Source organism: Urtica dioica, chromosome 7 (assembly GCF_054948205.1).
Source record: "Urtica dioica subsp. dioica isolate 48M chromosome 7, U.dioica_male_clone48M_v1_H2, whole genome shotgun sequence".
NCBI classification, from domain to species: domain Eukaryota; kingdom Viridiplantae; phylum Streptophyta; class Magnoliopsida; order Rosales; family Urticaceae; genus Urtica; species Urtica dioica.
Window position 1 is genome coordinate 28,744,779 of NC_142762.1, and position 22,521 is coordinate 28,767,299.

Consider the following 22,521-nt stretch of genomic DNA (forward strand, 5'->3'; position numbering starts at 1 on the left):
GATCCGAAGTTGTAGGACAAGTCATCAACGTCATTGCTAGACATAAATGACATGGCATCATTCATACCTCCGCCCTGACCTCCGCGCCCGTATCCTGAATAGAAAAAGGGCAGGGTGATGAAGACGATCATAATCTTCTTCAGATGGTGCGTATCCAACTTGAGCACCGCCGACATCACCATATGAACCTCCAGCACCATAGGAACCTCCAGCCTGATATGAAACTCCATCACCTCCCCCTGATCAACCTTTACCTCCACCTCATCCGCCTGATCTACGACTCGAACCTCCGCCATCTGAATCCAAACTGTCTCCAGATCCGCGTTGAGGTTGGACGTCCTCGTTCAACACTCGCTCTAGATCAACTCCATGCTCTCGAGCCGCTTCAGCTATTGTCGGATCCGTGTTCTGGTCGACGTCGTCCATGTCAACTTCGTAAATACAACGGAGCATTTCATCGTCTCCCTCATTGTCATTCCCCGAGCGTTGGAAAGCTCGTTCGATGATATCCAAAGGATCCATCGGGGTGAGGTTGTTGTCGTGAATCCGAGTTATTTCTCGGAGCTGCAACTTCATGTTGTATGAGCAGAAAACAAGCTTCTTGAGTCTGTTGTACGCTAGACTGTTCCTTTGTTTTGTGTGGACGAGGGCAAATGTACTCCAATTCCTCTCACAAGCGGACGCGGATGAAGTTTGTGATAAATTCGAATGGCCAACGTCTGCAAAGTCGGGGTCCAATTTCCGTAACACTCCCACAACTCACCTGCAATCATGTGACATAAATCATATAATGTCATTTCATACCATTCCATGACATAGTTAATGTATACATTTTACAAAGAGCTTAGTTGCACAAAGGGTGCCTCGTGCCGAAATAGCACTTCTTTGTGAGAAGTATCTCACCGCGTCATTCAAATCGATACCCGAAATGCGATTAACTGTAATTACAAAATCAAATAAGACTCATATATTCATAATGTGATATATCTTGTAAGAATTTATACTTATCTCCCAAGAGTGGCCCCATCAAGATCCGGATGCAAGAAGTCGAACACCTTTGTGACAGCGGCCATGTGAGTATTGTTCATGGTTATATCCGGGTTAAACAACAACTTTGGATTTAGAAAGAAAGCTGCAATGTGTAGTGGATGTTCCATTTGAGTACTCCATCTGGGGTTAACGATGTCGACGACCCATTTTTTCCCACTCATCGCTTCCAACTTCTTTTTCATCTAATGGAAGACGTAGTATAGTAATCCCATCGTGAGATGCACCTAAGTGTCCACTAATCGGAGAATGGTGTACATCGGCTGTAATATGGCACACACTTCGTCCACCGAATGCCAAAACCTGAGATTTAAACAAGTCTCGAATATGGATCTACCTGTAGGTGTTGCACTCAATTTGGAATCATCCCACCATTGACTACTGAACATCGTCCTCAACGCAGCTCTCTTCTGTCGAAGACTTCTGAGAGCTAGATAGTTTGTGGCAAATCTTGTTGCGCCGGGACGGATAATTTCACCTAGGGATGTGTCCCGTAACATGGACAGGACAGTGATGTGGTTGTAGATGAACTTAGTCGCATCCCTCGCTGCTTTGTCTGCTTAACACTATCTCTCTTCCCAATATCTTCAAACATCAGATCTAGATAATGTGCGGCGCAAGGTGTCCAGTACACATTGTACTTGCGTTGTAATTTCAAACTGGCACTAATGTAGTTCGAACCGTTGTCGGTCATAACTTGGACGACATTGTGTTTTCCGATTTCTTTGACCACCTCCCTCAATATTCCGTAGATGTACTCCCATGTCTTCGTATGCTTGGATGAATCAATGGACCTTAAGAATACCATTGCACCAGCACAATATACCATAATGTTGATGATGCTTAGTCTGGTCGGCCCCGTCCAATCATCAGGGAGTATGGTGCATCCATATTTTGCCCACCGCTTCTTTTGTTCTTCAATGTAGTTCTCCGCGTCTGCAACTTCCATATCGAGGTACTTGTTATGAATTTCATATGGTGATGGTATAGGAACATTAGGACCTGCAACATGTGCCAATATACATCACGTTAAGGTTTCAAGAACACATGCGATGATACAATATGTAAATACAATTAGTGATCACGAATTGAGGACTACCTAGATCTTGAGCGGTCGCAATCATGTTTTTTAACTCATGCGAGTCCGCCTTACTCGCTGGTTGGTGAACAAAGAATTTGGTTATAGATCTTCCAAGCCACGTTTTCTTCTTCGGCTCCACCATCTCGTCAATTTTTTTTTGCTTAGCACTCGCAGACTTATATAATGATGGAGCAGCCGGTGGAGATTTTGCCGCAGAACCACTGCCGGGCCCCGACATCGTCCGAGCCTCTCATTCTGTCTGAGCCGCCTCTTGTCTTGACCTCTTCATCACTGATCGTAATTGGGCTTCGTAGTTTTCTTCTTCGTCTGATTCGTCCACGCCAACATTTTTATTCAATGTCTTACGAATCGTAGAGGCCAACGACTGTTTCTTCTTCTTTTTTTCGACATTCCCAACAAGTTAAACCTCGCATCTCTGCCTGTACATCAAGAGGGACTTTTTCACAGTATCTTATACTCTTGGTTGGGTTTACATGGGCTAGGTGGTTTTTCACTCTGGTGATGCCTTCTAGCTGGGTCGGGGGCCGACATTCTTGTAAGTTGTAACATACAAATTAACAAATCACCTTTAGTAAATTAAATTAACTAACAATCATGAATCATATTCACAAACTCTAACATATACACGAACTCTAACATATTCACAAACTCTAACATATTCACAAACTCTAACATATTTCCGGATCTAAACTAACATATTCCCGGATCTAAATGAAAATTTAAAATAATTCATAACAAAGTCTAAAATTGAAAACAAGTCATAAGAATTTCAGAATAAATCAATAAACAAGTTCAACATAACCATAATCATCACTAAGTAATCAAAAATTACAAAATAATTCGGATTAATTAAAAAAATTAGAAAACATGAACACAAAGTCTAAAATTGAAAACAAGTCATAAGAATTTCGGAATAAATCAATAAACAAGTTCAACATAACCATAATCATCACTAACTAATAAAAAAATTAATTAAAAAAATAGAAAACATGAACACAAACTCTAAATAAACACTACATTCATGTTCATAACTACCAATTTATACTTAATCTTCAAGAATTATCAAGAAATTTCAAAAATTAAACTCAAAATCATCAAAAAACATGTTGACGTCGGGAAGCTCACCGGAAAACGTGTAAACCGGCGGGATCTGGTGAACTTTTGCCTTCGTCGAGTCGGGAAGATGACAACGCGGCAGGATTCGGCCGGGATTGCGGAAAAAATGCTCTGGACCCGACTTTTTTTTCAATTTTTTTGTTGGGGGGGGGGGGGGGGGGGGGGGGGTTCCGGGTTTTATACTCGGTTTTTCATTAATTTTACATTGAACCGGACCAGGAAGTGGGAACCGGGTTCCTGTCTGGTTCCTGGTCCGGTTCCCTCGAAATCACAGAAAAATACCGGTTTTACACCTTCCGGTGCTGGGGTCTTCAAAAAAAAGGGAACCGGACTGGTTCCCGTCCGGTTACCCCGGGATTTAAAACCATGGTTTGAAGGCAATTTTTTTTTATTAAAAACCAAAGTTTATTAGCACATTAGGCTTATTAGTAAAATTGATCAAATTATGATTTTTTTTTTTGTGGAAAATAGAAATTGGATAGCCCTTTTCTCTTAATGTATTTATGGTTTCAATTACTCATTGTATATGAATAAAGATAATTGAGTACTATTACCTACTATAAACATTAAAACAAGCGCAAAAGACTAGTTATTACAAACATATAGTTGTTACTATTAATTAACAATAACAAACAAAATAGACTATTTATTAAATGTTAGTTAAATTTTTTATTAAAAAAACACTACCATGAATTGAATATTTTTTATTTAATAAAAATTGAACAAAAGGCACTATTTTATTCATTAATAATTTGAGTGGACAAATTTTCACTTATAAACCTAACGTTGCCTAAAATACAACGTTTTAAAATAGTTATTTAGCTACAATGCCTTTAATATAATACAAAATTAAATAAGAGTATTTTTGTATATAACACTCAAGTCATAAAATATTAATAATTTGTCATAGTTTTTTGGAATAATTCATATACATTAGTTTAACAAATATTCGTTGTAATTAGTCAATCATCTAACTCTTTTAAAAGATTTAGCTCAAATTTTATCAGAAAAATAGTCCATTAAGCCGAAATTAATTAAATTAACTATTCAATTAATTAAATTAACTGTTCAATTTATTTAATCAATTAAACAATCTTCGGCTTGATGAATTATTTTTCTAATAAAATGATGTCTTAACTATTTTTTAAAATAAGAGTTGTGTATTGGACTAATGGCATAATTGCACCTTCGTCTAATATAACATGAAAAAAGTAATATTTTTTTAAACGTCATATTCGGAAGGGGGCCTAAACCCCTATATATATATATATATATATATATATATATATATATATATATATATATATATATATATTATAAATTCAGCACCAAGTTGGTCAATACAGCTTATAACTTGATTAAACACACATCGTTATTTTATCTCAAACGATTCCCTTAAATTGTAAAAATCTTCGGAAAAAAAAAATCATTTTACAAATTATAATGACATAATTCTTAGAATAGTGGAAAAAAGAGAGGCACAATTCCAATTCATTTGGGTAATTTCACAATATTCAGTAAATAAGCATCAGTTATCAATAAAAAGAAAGAAACAAGAAACTGACTTAGTGAAAGCAACATGGGTCCGTTTGGCATAGCTTTGTTTTTTAAAAAAGTGCTTTTAGTTTCAGTTTTTTATAAAAACTGTTTTTTTCAAAAACAGTTAGGTGTTTGTTAAACTGTTTATAAAACAGTTGTTGCTGGTAACAAAAACTGATTTAGCGTTTGGTAAAATAAATATATTATGATCAAAAGACTAAAATAGACATGTTCTTAAAAATGAAATAATAATTATTAATATGCTTATATATATATATATATATATATATATATATATATATATACTAGTTTTAGTGTTTTTTATTTTTTTGTTCGTGCTACAAATGATACAAATACATCTGATCATACCCTAATATCATTGAAAAATTATTTAAAATTATATTTTGTATTAAAAAAATTACATATGAATTCTCTCATAAAATATATGAATATGATTTTTATACTCCCGACTCAAAAACTATCATGTTGGCAACCTAGATAATAACTTGAATGAAAAAAATTCATAGCCTGTAAAAAAGAAGTTAAATAAATAATGACGCTTATGGCCCACATAACATATTCTATGTTATATTATATACATATATTTTTTTAAGAGAATTATATGCATATTATAATCCTTGTGTAGCAACGTAGTTTCCAACAAAACACATGTAGAATATCAATGTTAAAGCCCAGGCCATCTCCAAGCCCAGTCCAAATATAATTTAGGATATAACAATTTAGGGTTTTTTGTGTCATTACGTAGGCAACACAATTCATCAGATCTGTGAAAGCTTCTCTTCCACTCCCTCTCTCTCTCTAAACGACACAGCCCATCTCGCACATCAATGGCGATCTGTTCCTGCTTCAACCAGTAGCCAATTTGCTCCCATAATCTCTTCTATCTTTCTCCTCTCTCTCTCTCTCATCACTGCATTAGTCGTTCAAACGCCTCCAACAATGGTGACTTCAGGTTCTTCTCTGAGACCTCGCTCCGTCGAAGATATCTTCAAGGACTTCACCGCTCGTCGCACTGGTTAATTGTAAACGTGTATTTATTTTCTTCTGGACTGCGTTTCTTAATTAAAAAGTTTAGGAGATAATTTAGGGATTTTAAAAATTGACTAAGGATATTAAAGTAATTGTCTTGTTGTTTTAAAAACGCTGTTTAAAAAAGCTAGGATTTGTAGCTTTTCCGAATCTTGTATAAATTTCAAAAGCGATTTTGAAGTTTTTCCTAAACGCAGTTTTACCAAACGCCCAAAATCGGTTTAGCTTTAACTAAAAACAAAAACAGGAGAATTTAATCTGTACCAAACACGCCCCTTATATCATCGGAAGAAACGAATACATTTTACAAATCATAATCATATTCAAAATGAATATGTAAGTACGTACTGAAGACACAACCACGCAACATATATTTTTAGATTACTTCAAAACAATGCACAAAATAATTCATAATATTAGATATATAATCGTTGCCCTGATATCAAACAGTCTAATATGAGTGAATATTGATCTTACGGCAGTCTTTCCTGATCTCCCCGGGGGCTCCGGAGGAAAGGTCGGCCATCTTGACCATGGCTTTTGCGAAATCCTTGAAGAAAAGAAGCATGTCGTTGCTGTAGCGTTCGACGATGGAGTCCACGGTGGCGTTGCCGCTGTATAGCTGCTGGTCGGAGTGCAAGAGGCCTCTTTTTGCAATTAGTCTCTTGAAGTAATTGTTGTCGAAGAGGTCGGTCTTCAAAACTGGAGATGGATCATCTAGATCGGCAGCGAATGTTTCACCGCCGCTGATTTTCGGACAGTCGCTTTGAAGCCCCGAGGCGAATTCTGGGTCTATTAGCTGCCCCTCGCCGTGGATACGGTCCCTGAATGTTGGGCAGTGCGCTTTGCCGATTGTGTGACCGCCTGATAACAATTTTCCACGTCATTATTTAGCTCAATAATTTTGATGCACGTATAAAGGTGTGTCTTATTGAGATTTCCAGCCATATTACAAAAAAAAAAAAAAAAAAAGAGTGAGTAGCATTTTGGTCTAGAATTTACGTCAGAGACGAATGATTTTAATTATTTTGTAGCAAAAGGGTTCAGGGATTTTCAGACGTCAATAATATTGTACACTAGATTTACTTCCAAAAAAAAAAAAAAAAAAAATTTTGCACTTATGTTATGAAGTCAACATACGATGCTTTCTCCGAAATATTAGTGATATATGACATATTCAATGCTTTCTTTTGAAAAAAAATTCTACCTACGAACGAATCAAATTAAAACAGCAAAAACCAGCCTTACCTTACATCTTAAGTCTTAACAGTAGATAAAGATTAGTTTAGGAAGGACCTGTTTCACTCTAATCATTTCAAGTTCATATAATTATAAAACCCATTTTCGAATTGTTCTTTGTCCTTGTTTATCAAAATCGACTTGATAATGCCCCCACGTACATGACTCGTGTGTATTCTAATAGTATATGTATATCTATAGATGATGCCTATGTATGTTCGATAAAAGCATGAAAACGAATCAAAATGAGGGGTTCAAGCAAACCTGAGAGAGCGACAGTATCTTGAACACTGAATCCTTTGGTATAAAAAAAAGCTACGAGGTCGTTGAGATCTAAAAAAAATGGTGGCAGATTTGTATTGGCCGCGTTCATACTCGCTGTAAGTGAATCTTTTCTTCCATATTTCACTCCCCAAGTAATTAGCCCTTTAGCCAACTGAATATGTCAAAACCAATGAACCATTGAAATTATGTACAAATAATTATCGGATACCATGAAAATGATCCTTGTATAGAAATTATGTTGGAAAATTAAGGACCGCGAGAATTAAAAACGAGTTAGTTTCTTTTGACCAAACCAGTAATTACTGGTTCATTTTCAGTTATCGTTTCTTTTTTTTTCAATCAAACCAGCGTTATGGTTTGCCCTAAACCCTGTAGACTAAATATATTGAACATTCTGTTAAAAGCCTTGAGACCAAAACTCCCGAGTAGAAGTTAATGTGGTTAAACTTGAAGTTGCATCTCACTTGGAGTTATATATGGAGTCATTTGATCCATTATCTTTTCTAATATTTTAAGTTTTAATCAGGTATAGTTTCAAAAAATTATATTATATATATTCCGCAAATATATCGTTAGGCTAACTCGATTAAAGTTTATTTTAGGACATTAATTAATTAGAGGAAACAGTCATACGTATGTGATATAAAGTAAAAGCCATATTTTCACACAATAATTAGAACCCTACCCTTCCAAATCCAATTTTGTAACTCTTTCTTACTTCATGTTCCGATATTTATATTTTCAGCACCAAAATCCCACTTATTGTGTGCATATATACAATTCTTTTTCTTTATATCTACATATGTTTTGGTAACAACAAAGTATATCGATTATTTTAGCCATTGTATATTGATAATTACCACACAACAATTTTGAACTTCCTAGTCTTATGCATTTATTATAATAACAAGGAAATGGGTGATTGCCAAGCCCTTCTCACATACCCCAATTTGAGTTTTTTTACATAATAAAGTTATATTGGGACAATTAAGCCAATAGCTCAATAACCCATCCGATTTTTAAAAAGTAACTCAAATTTTATTTTATTAAAAAAAAAATAGTCCACTGGACTCGCAGTAAATTAATCAACTAAAGAGTAAACATAATTAATTAAAAAATAAATTTAATTTATTGTTTGGTTAATTAATTCAATGCGGGCATGGTGAGTTTTTTTTTTTTTTAATAAAATGAAATTTTTGCTAGAATTTTAAAAGGAGCTAGAGAAATGGTTAGTTGATACAAATTCTTGTTTTATATTTATGTTTTTTACATATTGGAATTTGAAAAACAAAAAAAGTACATTTTTTCTAATATGATTGTTTGAAATTAAACTAGTTGTATATATGTCAAGTTCTTATTTAAAATCCTATATTGTGACAGTATTACGATTTGATATAGAGAAAGTATCTCATTTGCCACAAATTTCATAATATTTTTCCACTTTTTACCAAAAGACTAATTTCGCTCAAAATGTCACCATCTATGTCAACAATGTTGACATCTATTTTTGCTCTTCAATATTAGATGTCAACAATAGATGTCAACATTGTTGACATAGATGGTGGCATTTTGGTCAAAATTAGTCATTTGGTGAAAAGTGGAAAAATGTTATGAAATTGGTGACAAATGAGGCAGTTTCTCTTTGGTATATTATTTTATCTAGTTAATCTTAATATAATGATATACATGGTCGGTCTAAGTTATTATGTAACTTTATGCAATAGTTAAAAAAAAAATTGGAAAATTGCCAAAACTAGGACTAAATTAAGGCAAATTTCCATTTTCCTACTTTTTTAAAAAATTTACCAAACTAGGACCGGTCAAACAAAAGTCAAATGAGAGATACACAAAATTCTACCTATTATACCATCATACTAATTACCAACCTACAATCTTACCCAATAAAATCTCTTATTTTTTCTCTTTCTTTCTATTTTTCCGCTCAGCCCGTCGAGAAAAAAGAATTTTTTTTTTTTACTAGTCCTAGTTTGGTAAATTTTTGAAAAAAGTAGGAAAATGGAAATGTCCCTTAATTTAGTCCTAGTTAAGGAAATGTCCCTAAAAAATTACGATTTTACAAACATATATTAAAAAAAAGTAGAATAGCTTATTTTTCAAAAAAAATTGAGGTATTTTTTCTTAGAATTTGAGGTTTTTTTTTTATTTTTTTTTTTTTACTTTTGTTCTGTAAAATATTTGGGGCCTTAAGCCATTGCGTAAGTAGCTTAAGCATCGGGTCAACCCTGTTTTACCCATGTTGCTTAAGGCATGATCGAGTTTAGCTGCCTCTGTATATATATAAAAGAATGTAAGTTTTGCTATACATACCAAGGATTAAAATTGAAGTTTCACATACAGACTCCCACAAACCAAATTCCCGATAGAAAGATTTGAATAAAATCTTTACGTTATTGAGAAATTGTGAAAACTACATAAAAATTGCGAAAGTCATACAGAAATAATGCAAAAACCGTCAAAATCGAAAAAGCCTAAAAATCACTAACAAAGCACAGAAAATCACAGAAACTCTGCAAAAAAATTTATACTATTAATTTTACGCGTTTATAAAATAAATATTATAATCTTTTAATTCTAAATCAATTAGTTAATTAAAGGGTTATACTATTTATTTTATATTGAATGAGATATTTATGACATTAAAAGTGATTATTTGGTTGACCAATAAATTGGGAAAGAGTGTGAAAACCCAAATAGTGTTATACAGGGTTTAAAAAAAATCATCATTTTATAACAAAATATATCGGTTCGAATCGCATATAAAAAAGAATTAATTACACAAGTAAGAAACCAGCAGATTACGTTTTTAAAAACAACAAACACTTCACTTTGTAAACAAAACGAATGTTTTTGTTTTTAAAACACGGAATATTATGTTTATAAAGAAATAAATAAACAAAAAAAACTTCTATTGAATAAAAGATGTTTATTTATAAACGAAAGAATCCATTAAACAAATACTAGGTTTTTATTTTTTTAATAAAAATAATTAAAAGGGCTGTTAATGTGTTTTTTTCATGCTAACAAATGTGTCTTTATTAATTCAGTTGATAGAAATTTTGTACATTCTATAGAGGAAAATATTTTAATATGTTTTATGTATAGTTATAACTTGAACGTCCGTTTAATGAAGGACATAATAGTATCTAAAATAATTATTAATAAGGACGATTTTCTAAAAAATTAAAATAAAAACTTTTTAAATCGACCATAAAATAAGAAATTCAACAGTTTTAAAATATCATGTCGTTGAAAATAGATAAAACTCAGATTAAAAAAAGAAAAGAAAAATAAAATAGAATAATAAATTGATTAACAGTTGTCTAAATAATTAGTGAAGAATTTGTTGCAACTGCTCATAGCTTGTTTTAAAATTCTAGGCAAATTTTTAATTTATTTAAAAAATTATCCACTAAACCGAAATAAATTAAATTAACTAAAACAGTTAATTAAATTTACTTTGGCTAAGTTGAAATAAATTAAATTAATTTAACTAATTAATTAAATTTACTTCGGCCAAATCAAGTAGATTAAATTAACTAAAAAGGGTGGACTATTAGGCTATTGGCTTAATTGTCCCATAATTAAAAATAGCTAATTACTAAAAAGTAAATAAAATTTGAAAATTTCTTAGTTGCCATAATTTCAAATAGCAAATCTAATTACATTAATTAATGATTTGATTTGATTTCCGATTGCAATTTAATCACAAATCCGGTCAAAAAATATATAGAAAGGAGACTGGACAGGGATGAAGCTAAAGTTGAGGAGAGCTGGTTTGTAAATTTTTAGAGTAAAATAGAAATAAAATATTCAAAAGCTGGCAAGAAGTGCAAAAAAAAAAAAAATTGAGAGGGGACTATAGCTCTCTCTAGCTCCTCCTTAATAACACTTTTTATCCGTAAACATGCTATATGCTTACATATACATCATTATACATACATTTTTTCATCGGCCGCCGTAGTTATCTAGTCAATTTCAAATTTGGTTTTTAGGAATTCGCTAATATTTTCTTTATTTAAATAAATTAATTTTATTAAATTTTAGCAAAATGAACATATAAAAATATTAAAGATAATCATGTACAATGTTATCTGATTAACGTGATCATGTCATCAAATATAATTAAATTTTAAACTGATTAAAATGTTAGTTAAATTACAAATCCAACGTGTGAGAATTTTCTTTTATATTTGGTTAAAAAAATGATAATTAATTGGATGTCAACGTCCCAGCAATAACACGTACTCCCGGTCTTCCGGGTTTCCATAATATTAAATAATTTATTATTGTAGAGGTCTGTATACCCGAACAAGCCGTGTCTTAAAATTAAAAATATATGAGATGGTAATATAATAATAAGAGTGGAACGCTAGCATGGTAATAATAAATATAATAAGGTCATCCCCAATAGCAAATTTATTAAACAGTTTCTCTTTTTTTAGTATATTCATACCTTCATACTCTGCTTAAAACACACCGAATATATTCTTCATTTATTAATTATTTTTAATAATTTCACAAAGTTTATATAACAAATTTTAGCTCAAAATGTATGTAATTTGCATATTTTATATCCAATAAATTTATTGATTTCCTATTTATTTTACATTCATTTTATTTATTTGTAATATATTATATTTGACAATCAGTTGTTATAGAGATTTTGATTTATATATATTGGTGTCATGTTGTTTATTTTAATATAGATTTATATGTGTTATTTATTTTGTGTTATTACTGTTTACTACATAAAATTTAATTTTATATATACCACCAATTCTATTAGAATAATATATAATATGTATAAACTAAAGCTTTAAAATTGTTTTAAATCAATGAATCTAGTTTAATATTTTAAAATGCTTACGCAATTATTATATCATATTTTCTCGCTTACGTTTAATTGAATTCGACAACTATTCCTATAATTTTTAGAAATATATCTCTTACCATCACTATTAATATCAAATTTCCACTTTAAGAAATTTTTGGAGCAAACGCCACTTTTTTTTTACATATTTTGGTTTAATTTTTTTTGAAAATAGTTATTGTTAAAAAGACCAAAATATCCTTCTTGAAATATCTCTTAATTTTAAAATAATTAAAAAAAATAACTTATCTCTTCCTTTTTATTCATCTGAAAATAACTTTGTAAAGGGTATTTTGGTCTTTTCAAATCAAAACATTAATTTTTTTTTATATAAAATAGAGTATTATCCATTGCAATAAAAAAAAAATTGACGTTAATAATGATGCCAAGAGATATATTTAATATTTCTAAAATCATAAAATTAATCACGATATTTCGATTAAGCACATGTGATACATACGATATTTCTTCTTTTATGTATAGCAGAACTTAATATTTAGATTAATGCTATTTTTTCCCTCATTATTAGAGCTGTATATTGGAGCCATCAAACCTAGGTATGGCAGTTTAATCCGAAACCCGTTAACCCGTCGGGTATCCGAGCTAAACGGGCCGGGTGATACCCGCTCAAATGGGTTAACGGGTAATACCCGTTATCATTTTTAGCGGGTACGGGTCCGGTGACGGAAATAACATACCCGATTCGTTAACCCGTTAACCCGACCCGTAAACATTAAAAAAAAACCCCTAGAATTTTGCTATAACTTATACATACTCTCACACATATAATTTCAGCTTTTATACTACTATATAACCTATGTAGTAGTGACAATTTTTTTCTTATAATATGAGTCAATTTTTTTTTATTAAAAAAAAGCGGGTTAACGGGTGCATATTTTTGGCACCCGTCACCCGGCGGGTATACCCGTTACCCGCCCCGTTTAAATAGACGGGTTAACGGGTATGGGCTAACGGGTATTTTTTTTACGGGTACGGGTATGGTAATGGCGTACCCGCTAAAACCCGTACCCGTTGCCATTCCTATTCAAACCTATTCGTCAAATTTCAATATGGGTTAGTTAGAGATGCTGCTATTGTACTGATAAATCTAATGAATTAAAATAGATGACAACGGTCTTACAAATGAAACAGAGTCACGAGCAGCGACGGCTAAGATATCAGCGCATGAAACTTTTTCACTGCATGAGTTTTCGAGTACAGACTTAATTTCGTCGATGACTTCAAATCCTCTCAGCGAGTTTAAATTAGGCTGAGCGAATTTCTCTCCGTTTGTGCTCGTTGTGTTGTCCAATAACACCGACGCATCGCAACCCTTTGTATGGAAATTTACATAAGAAAACATTATTAATTACGTATTATTGTAGACACGTACAACATGACGAAAATAATATGGACACATAAACAACGAGAAGTCGACTTACATTGACAAAGCAGTCATGGAAATGAAGGCGGAGCAGAGAAGCTCCCATGCGACGATCCTCTTTAATAGCTTTCGTTACTATGGTTTTTATTTTTGAAATTGAACCTGGGCATTGAACTTCAAAAGATCGATCGTCTAAAAGAGAAGCAGAAACACCACTTCCAAAGGAAAATATTACCAAAACCACCAAGGACCAGCCTAAGAAGGAATCAGAGGAAACCATAACTAGTATTTAAGACAAAGTGCAACAATATATTCAACCTTTCTTATAATGTTGAACCGGATTAATTATAGAAGAGGGATATCTTGATATGCTATGATAGTTGTGCTATTTATACTTGAAGACATCGAGCATAGAGAGCTAGTTGTTTCTTGCGTGATATAATATACTGTATATTATATACACGCGAACTTGACAAATATTATATATACAGTATTTTAATGTTCAAAAATCTGATTAGCCAACACTTTCTTTACTTATACTTAACTGCTAGTTGTTTGAACGTGGTGTCCATTCGTGAGAAGTCAACATTTTTCCTTTATTCATTTTGGACACGGCTAAACTAGATTATTGGAGGTTCGGCTAAAAACCCGAAATAAGATCGGAAATTAGAAAAATATTGATTGGTCTTCCAAATTGAAAACAAAATACATATTCTATGGGAATATCTACCACAGTTGCCCGTCAGATACCAATGAACAGGAGGAAGGAGGAGGAGCTAGCGGGAGAAGAGGCGGCAATGTACTACAGCGAGAAAAGGTTGGGGGAGACCCCTTTAGTGAGAAAAAGTGATGAAACATATAAAGAGAACCAAGTTCTAAGAAAAGGAAAAAAAAAATGATAAAAGCGGGTAATAACTGAGAAAAGGTAAAATGAAGTGGGTAAATTTCAAAATAAATAATTTTGAGTTGGTACAGCATCTAATTTCCTCTAATTTAGGGACCAATTCTTAAGAAAAAAATGGAACTTCAATTAATGATTTTAATATTTTGTTTGAATATGTTACATTCTTGAAGTTTGTAATATTAAATCAATATAGCCGATAAACATCATCTTAATTCAAATACAAATTATTAACACAAGTAATTTCATTATAATTAAATACTAGCTAAATACAATGTAAAAATAACATATTGAAATTCTCTTTAGTCATTGACAAGCTGTCTCACACAATGTAGAGTCAATGTATGTGACAATTTGTTCTAATGAAATAGATGGAAAATATAAAGCAATGCATGATAGTAAATGACACAAAGAATGATCATTCAATTCTGTACAAAGTCACCTACTCTAGAAGGCAGTTCGTTTAATGGAATGGAAATTAAGTATATGAAAAGTAGTCAATAGTACACGATGGTCTTATATGAACGATCCCCGCTTCAATGTCCTTTTCATATTACTACGTGAATTTCAACTCAGGCTCTCCCTAAATATGAGTTCTTCTCACTTCCACTCTCAAACACTCTCTCAAATATTTGGTAATCTTTAACATCAACGCACGTGAATACTCAATAACGAAATAAAAAAACTCAAACAATACTCTAACGCTCAATGAAACAAGAATAACATATAGAGAGTCACACGACACACACCACACAAATAGTTTCTCAGTCCGCCGATTTTGCACGTCTAAGAACCATAATTATGTGAATGTATACGTCAAGAGACCGCTAATGGCAGAACATTTTCTTTTAAAATGGTCAACACCTCTGGAAATCAAATTAGAGTTTCCTTATCCTTTCACGCAGAGAAAATATATGTAGAAAATTTTCAGCAAATCATTCTGGCAAAATAGGAAACTTGCTAGAAATACAGATTTTGCACACAGCGGCTAAGATGTCTCAAGATATCATTTGTTGCAAGATATATCGCCGAATCAAACTTACCGTAAAAAATAAGCCAACAACACACGACAACAAACTTCTCCTTATGGTATTTTTAGGCAAGCATTCACAGAGCAGTACTCATCAAACTAAGTCTCGGTCAAAAGATATATTGACATGCCACACGGAGATTAGTAATTAAAAATGCCAAATAAATGAAAAATTTCACGCTGAAAATTTCCTCCTTTTTGAATCTATTGTCGAAGCTGATTATCTCTAACAGGTGAGACATTTCTACCAGATCTCTTCTCAAGTATCCTCATATTCTTTCCAAAATTCTTGGCAAGCATAGCAATATAATCACTAATATAATCCTCAGTTTCAGAGTGTTCCCGCTCCTTGTGATCAGAAATAGAGTTCTTGACTGCCACACCCTTATTCTTCTTCTAAGGTTTACAAACAGATAATTCATATGTAATGAAAGACCCAACCAGCCGTCAAACTTTCATCTTAGAGAGATCATGCACTTCTTCGAGCAACCTGCATCCCAAATCTATCAGGAAGAGATCTCTAAATCTTCTGGACAAGCTTTTCATCTTTCATTGGGACTCCAAGAGAGAGACTCATTAGCGACATCACGTATGCGGATGTTTAATTTAGAGATAGTCTCCTCTTCAAGCATATCCATAGCTTCAAATTTAGCAGTGGGAAGCTAAAGTCCCAAGCTATGCACTTTGGAGGTACCCTCATAAGCAATTTCGAGGATCTCTCATGTCTCATGGGCATTCTTACATATATTGATGAGCCTGAAAATATTATTGTCAATACCATTGTAAATAGCGTTGAGAGCACGAGAGTTATCCAGAAAATATAAATCAATGCGTAAAATTAAATTACACAAAGAATGGTAACCAAGTTCGGTGCAACTTCACCTAATCGGGGGGCAATTCCCGAGTCGAAATAAAATTCACTATAAGGAAAGTAGTCTATAGTACATGATATAAACGATCACCGTCTAAATGCCATTTCCTATTACTACCCATGAATTTCAACTCAGACTCCCTCTGAATTTGAGCTCTCTTCACGTCAACTCTCAAACACTATCCCAAATTTTTGGTAATCTTCAATGTCAATGCTTGTGAACACTCAATAACAAAATCACAAAACCCAAACAATATTGTAACGCTCAATGAAACAAGAATAATGTCTAGAGAGTCACATCACACACACACAACCCAAATAGTTTTTCAATCTGCCGATCTTGTGTTGTCAATGGTGCCCTCAAGAAGAGTAATAGTGTCTATTTATGTACATTTGATGTAATATAGTCTTACGAAGACTCTTGCTTGTAACTGCTTATTTATTAATAAAAGTTGAAACGTTCATTCATTCTTCTTTGTCTGTTTGAAGCTTTATGATAATCTATAGTCTATAGTCCTTAAACAAACCTAACAACACATGAAGAGACAAATGTAGATTTGCATGAACAAACTCTTCATGGGTTGCTTACAACTGCATATTCACAATCTAAGGATCAAAGGACTATTGATCTTTGTACGATTGTTAGGAGAATCTATGATGTCTAGTTATGGGACATTGAGAGTTGGAGACTATGTAGTTCTTCTAGGTATCTTCTGAAGGTACTGAATTGACCAGTGCACTTCTAGAGACAGAATTAGAACAAACCATTTAACTTCTTATGTCTCGAAGTCACTACGTATGAATCGCATCATGCTTACCTTAATCCTGAAATGAGACATGTCATTTCATAGCTTACGTATTCTCATTTGAGAAAGTCAGAGTTCGGATTCACTATGTGATTCTGAACAGGGCCAATTGATGAAGTACTAAGTTATGAAGATGTCGTGAGTAACTTTGTGAAGATCTCATAGATATGGAATTCATGTACAAGATTGCTGAAATGCAGTGTATATCACCTCATGCTTTGTTCCTTGAAATGTGAATAAATGAACTGGTCAGTGTCCAAATTGAGTCATGAATTTTTTGGATGAATCAATGTGACTTGTTAGCTCTTCGTCAATACATTGTTTCTAACTTATTCACAAGCGACAAAGGAGTTGAGGTAATAACAGCTAGAAGGGTAAAATGATAATTTTGTAAATCCCAAATAGCTGATGTTATTCATGAAGGGTAAAAATAGATAATATTCGGTGGATCCACTAATCACAATTAAGTTGAATTCTTGAGTACAAAAATAAATTCATTTGAACCGAGAGATTCTCAGTGTCAACTCTTTAGTGGAGTCAGTTGACATTAAGCTAAACTTGGAAAATGTTTGTGAACTTTTGAGTCCAAGTATGTGTTGGAATTGATCTATGGTTAAAGAAAAAGTTTAACGCTTTGGTAAGCAGCGGAATTTTAAAAATTTTCTTTTGATAAGTAAAACGTTTTTACTAACCTAGAGAAAGAGCAAGCACATGTAAATAAAAACTAATATGAGCATTAAAGATTACTAACCTTTTAAGAAGCTTGAACGTTGAGAAGCTTTTGGAAAAGGTTGCAACGTTCGTCTCCCCTCGCAGCACGTCTCTCTTCCTTCCTCGGCAACTGGAGCAACCACGAAAGTTTCTATCACTAAATCACTCGAGAGAAAAAGGAATTAGTGTGTGGGCACTTTTAAACACGACGACTCTAGAACAAGTCTAAGAGTCGAAGAGCTAAAACCACTAGGTCAAATGAGGTCCTAGGTGCCAAAACAAAAACGAAAAATAACTAGAGAGAGAGAGAGGAGAAATCGGCCACAAGGTCTAGAGAGAGAGTCTCTCAATCTCTAACTTATGTGAAATGATTAAAATGTGAAGAAAGAGGCTCCTATTTATAGGAGAGGCTTTACCTTCAATAAGGTAGTTTCCTCTTCTATATTGAATATCACATATTCATGAACAAATCTCTTGTTTCCCTTTTTCATTTTTGGCGTGTAAGGCATTACTCATGCCACATGGATTTGTTTCCTAATTTATTTTCTCCCTCTTTGGCCGAATTCCTCTATGCCATGCACCGGAAATTTGTTTCCTCTTTTTCTTTTGGCAAGTATCTTGATACATTTATGCACAAAAATAGTCTCTCTCTCTTTCGGTAGTGGGCGCCCAAGTCCTTCTAGAAAGGGCTTCTAGAAGCTTTTCCATTTGTTCATGACAACATGAAAAAGGCTCATTAAGAATTTTCAATAAAATTCTTATGAAATGAAATCCACAAGGCCCAATTGAACTTATTTGGCCGAGTGACATTAAGTCATCAAATGACCTTGTCAAAAAATTTATTGACATTCATTTCATCCTATGTCCAAAAGGACAAAAATACCCTTTTGACAATTTTCATAAAACTTGTCTCGTTCTTGTTTTGACTTAGCTTCTAGTTTAACTATTCCTACTCGATGTGATTTGTGACAGTGACCTCATGGATCCAAATGAACAAAGCTTGAGCTAAACACTTGGACTCAAAAGTTCACAAACCTTTTCCAAGGTTAGCTTAATGTCAACTGACTCCACTAAAGAGTTGACACTGAAAATCTCTCTGTTCAAATGAATTTATTTTCTACTCAAGAATTCAACCAAATTATGATGAGCGGATCCACTGAATATTATCTGTGTTTACCCTTCATGAATATCATCAGCTAGTCGGGATTTACAATATTACCATTTTACCCTTCTAGCTGTTATTTCCTCAACTCCTTTGTCGCTTGTGAATAAGTTAGAAACAATGTATTGACGAGGAGCTAACAAGTCACATTGTTTCATCCAAAATAGTCAGGACTCAATTTGGACACTGGCCAGTTCATTTATTCACATTCCAAGGAACAAAGCATGAGGTGATATACATTGCATTTCAGCAATCTTGTACATGAATTCCATATCTATGAGAACTTCACAAAGTTACTCATGACATTCTCACATCTTAGTACTTCACCAATTGGGCCTGTTCAGAATCACATAGTGAGTCCAAACTCTGACTTTCTCAAATGAGAATACGTAAGTTGTGAAATGGCATGTCTCATTTCAGGATTAAGGTAAGCACGATGCAATTCATACGTAGTGACTTCGAGACATAAGAGGTTAAATGGTTTGTTCTTATTTTGTCTCTAGAAGTGCACTGGTCAATTCAGTACCTTCGGAAGATACCTAGAAGAACTATAGAGTCTCCAACTCTCAATGCCCCATAACCAGACATCATAGATTCTCCTAACAATCGTACTGAGGTCAATAGTCCTTTGACCCTTAGATTGCGAATATATCGTTTTAAGCAAACTACGAAGAGTTTGTTCATGCAAATCTACATTTGTCTCTTCGTAAGTTGTTTAGTTTGTTTATGGACTAAAGACTAATGTTTTATCATAAAGCTTCAAACAGACAAGGAAGAATGAATGAACGTTTCAACTTTTTATTAATGAATAAGCAATTACAAGCAAGAGTCTTTGTGAGACTTTATTACATCAAATGTACAAAATAAAGACTACAACTCTTCTTGTGGGCACCATTGACAACAGTATGTTAGCTCAAGCGTTGTTCATTTGGATCCATGAGGTCACTGTCACAAGTCATATCGAGTATGAATAGTTAACTAGAAGTTAAGTCAAAACAAGAACGTTACAAGTTTTACGAAAATTGTCTAAAGGGTATTTTTGTCCTTTTGGACATAGGATGGAATGAATGTCAATAAATAAGTTTTTTGACATTGTCATATGATGACAAATGATTTAAACGGCTCGACCATAATGATGATTTTAGGCCTTGAGGATTAATTTTATTTCATGGAAGTTTACTTGAAAATTCTTAATGGGCTTTTCTTATGTTGTCATGAACAAATAAAGAAACATCTAGAAGCATGTTCTAGAAGGCCTATTTCGTGCACCATCATATAGAGAAAGAGAGTTTATTATGTGCATTGATGTATGAAGATACTTGCCAAAAGAAAAAGAGGAAACAAACTCTTCTTGTGGGCACCATTGACAACAAACTCCCAGTTGACTCAAAGAAGATGTGTGTAGTCATTCATGCCTAATCCCTCTCGATGTTGGTCGAAGACCTTGTTCGCTAGGGCCTTGGTGAATGGATCTGCTAGGTTGTCCACCATTGAGATCTTCTTCACTTCCACGTCTCCACGCTGTACGATCTCTCGAATCAAATGGTATTTCCTCTCAATATGTTTAGAGCGCTTATGGCTTCAAGGTTCCTTTGAGTTAGCGACAGCCCCACTATTATCACAATAAAGGGTCATGGGCTCGTCGACGTTTGGAACAACTTCCAAATATTTAAGGAATTTTCTAAGCCATACAGCCTCTTTGGATGCTTCACAAGCAGCCACATATTCTGCTTCCATTGTGGAGTCAGCAATGCAAGATTGCTTAATACTCCTCCACACAACAGCTCCACCATTAAGGATGAACACAGATCCCGAAGTGGATTTCCTGGAATCCTTATCCGCTTGAAAATCGGAGTCGGTATATCCCGTCATAGTCATGTCTGTACCTGAGTATGTAAGCATCAAGTTCCTAGTTCTTCGAAGATACTTAAGAACATGCTTAACAACAATCCAGTGCTCGGGTCCAGGGTTGGATTAGAAACGGCTAACTACGCCAACGGCGAAACATATATCAGGTCTAGTGCAAAGCATAGCATACATGAGGCTTCCTACGGCAGAGGCGTAAGGAATTTTCCTCATGTCTTCAATCTCTTGTGCAGTCTTGGGAGACTGGTCCTTAGAGAGTGAGACTCCATGCCTAAAGGATGATTGGCCCTTCTTGGAGTCTTGCATCGAGAAGCGATCCATCACCTTATCAATATAAGATGCTTGAGAGAGCGACAGGGTCCGATTTTTCCGATCTCGAAAGATTTTGATCCCCAGAATGTACGCGGCTTCTCCTAGATCCTTCATATCGAATTGCTTTGCTAACCAGACCTTAACATCAGATAATTTACCCACATCATTACCTATGAGTAATATATCATCGACATACAGTACCAGAAACACAACTTTGCCTTCGTGTATTAACTTGTAAACACAAGGCTCATCTATTGACTGTTCAAAGCCGAAGCTTTTCACAGTTTCATCGAATCTAATATTCCATGACCTAGATGCTTGCTTCAGTCCATAAATGGACTTAAGTAACTCACAAACCTTGGTCTCTTGACCTTTTTCCACGAAACCGTCTTGTTGAGCCATGTAAATGCGCTCGTCAAGATTGTCATTCAAGAAGGCTGTCTTGACATCCATTTGCAGATCTCATAGTCGAGAGTTGCAGCTATGGATAGGAGTATGCGGATGGATTTAAGCATCGTGACTGGCGAGAAGGTTTCTTCATAGTCAATCCCTTCTTGTTGGGTATAACCCTTAGCCACAAGTCGTGCTTTGAATGTCTCGACGTTCCCATCCGGACCCATTTTCTTCTTGTATATCCACTTACACCCTACGGGTTTAATCCCTTCAGGAAGGTCTACAAGTTTCCAGACTTTGTTGACATACATCGAGTGCATTTCAACTTTCATGGCGTCAAGCCAAAGGTTTGATTCAGAACAACCCATTGCTTGGCTATAGGAAACAGGGTTATCCATGTCAGAGACGGCTACGAGAGAGTCTCCATAGGACATGTACCTGTCAGGCTTTTGAGTAGCCCTCCCACTACGTCAAAGTACTACTTGACGAGATTCTGATGAGTTAGGTTGTGTTTCAGTCGGGGTAAGAACAGTTCTTACAGATGAGGTAGAAGCTTCCTCACCCAACTTCTCTTCAAGCACAATTTTGCTTCTAGGTTTTGCATCCTTCATAAAGTCCTCCTCAAGGAAACGAGCATTCGTGCTAACAAAAGTCTTATCGTCCTCGGGACTATAGAAAATGAAACCTTTGGTTTCCTTTGGATATCCCACAAACAGGCACAATTCTGACCTACTAGCCAACTTGCTAGTCTTTTGCCTTAGCACATGTGCAGGGCAAACCCAAATTCGGATGTGGCCCAGATTTACTTTACGGCCA

The 22,521-nt window shown here is 34.2% G+C and overlaps 2 protein-coding genes across 2 annotated transcripts; both read right to left on the bottom strand.

Annotated features, from left to right (window-relative positions):
- Window positions 1-261: 261 nt before the first annotated feature.
- LOC149390676 (uncharacterized) lies at window positions 262-2,270 on the bottom strand. The gene is made up of 6 exons (XM_089619828.1): window positions 2,147-2,270; window positions 1,615-2,049; window positions 1,385-1,525; window positions 882-938; window positions 675-763; window positions 262-570 (listed from the first exon to the last, which is right to left on the bottom strand). The coding sequence occupies exons 1-6, from the start codon at window positions 2,268-2,270 to the stop codon at window positions 262-264; spliced, it is 1,155 nt and encodes a 384-aa protein (XP_089475954.1).
- A 4,035-nt stretch (window positions 2,271-6,305) lies between these two features.
- LOC149390677 (cationic peroxidase 1-like) lies at window positions 6,306-13,933 on the bottom strand. The gene is made up of 4 exons (XM_089619829.1): window positions 13,712-13,933; window positions 13,411-13,602; window positions 7,358-7,529; window positions 6,306-6,718 (listed from the first exon to the last, which is right to left on the bottom strand). Exons 1-4 carry the CDS (start codon window positions 13,931-13,933, stop codon window positions 6,306-6,308), a joined length of 999 nt encoding a protein of 332 aa, XP_089475955.1.
- Window positions 13,934-22,521: the final 8,588 nt, after the last annotated feature.

Bases quoted from the DNA above. Each gene is read 5' to 3' on its own strand.
- LOC149390676 (XM_089619828.1), bottom strand. From the start codon at position 2,270: ATGGTGGAGCCGAAGAAGAAAACGTGGCTTGGAAGATCTATAACCAAA. The intron at 764-881 runs GTGCTATTTCGG...ACATGATTGCAG, and splicing joins GAGATACTTCTCACAAAGAA to GTGAGTTGTGGGAGTGTTAC. The intron at 571-674 runs GTGAGAGGAATT...TACAACATGAAG, and splicing joins AACTTCATCCGCGTCCGCTT to TTGCAGCTCCGAGAAATAAC.
- LOC149390677 (XM_089619829.1), bottom strand. From the start codon at position 13,933: ATGGTTTCCTCTGATTCCTTCTTAGGCTGGTCCTTGGTGGTTTTGGTA. The intron at 13,603-13,711 runs GTAAGTCGACTT...TTCCATACAAAG, and splicing joins TCCATGACTGCTTTGTCAAT to GGTTGCGATGCGTCGGTGTT. The intron at 7,530-13,410 runs GTAAGACCGTTG...TGACATATTCAG, and splicing joins CTCGTGACTCTGTTTCATTT to TTGGCTAAAGGGCTAATTAC.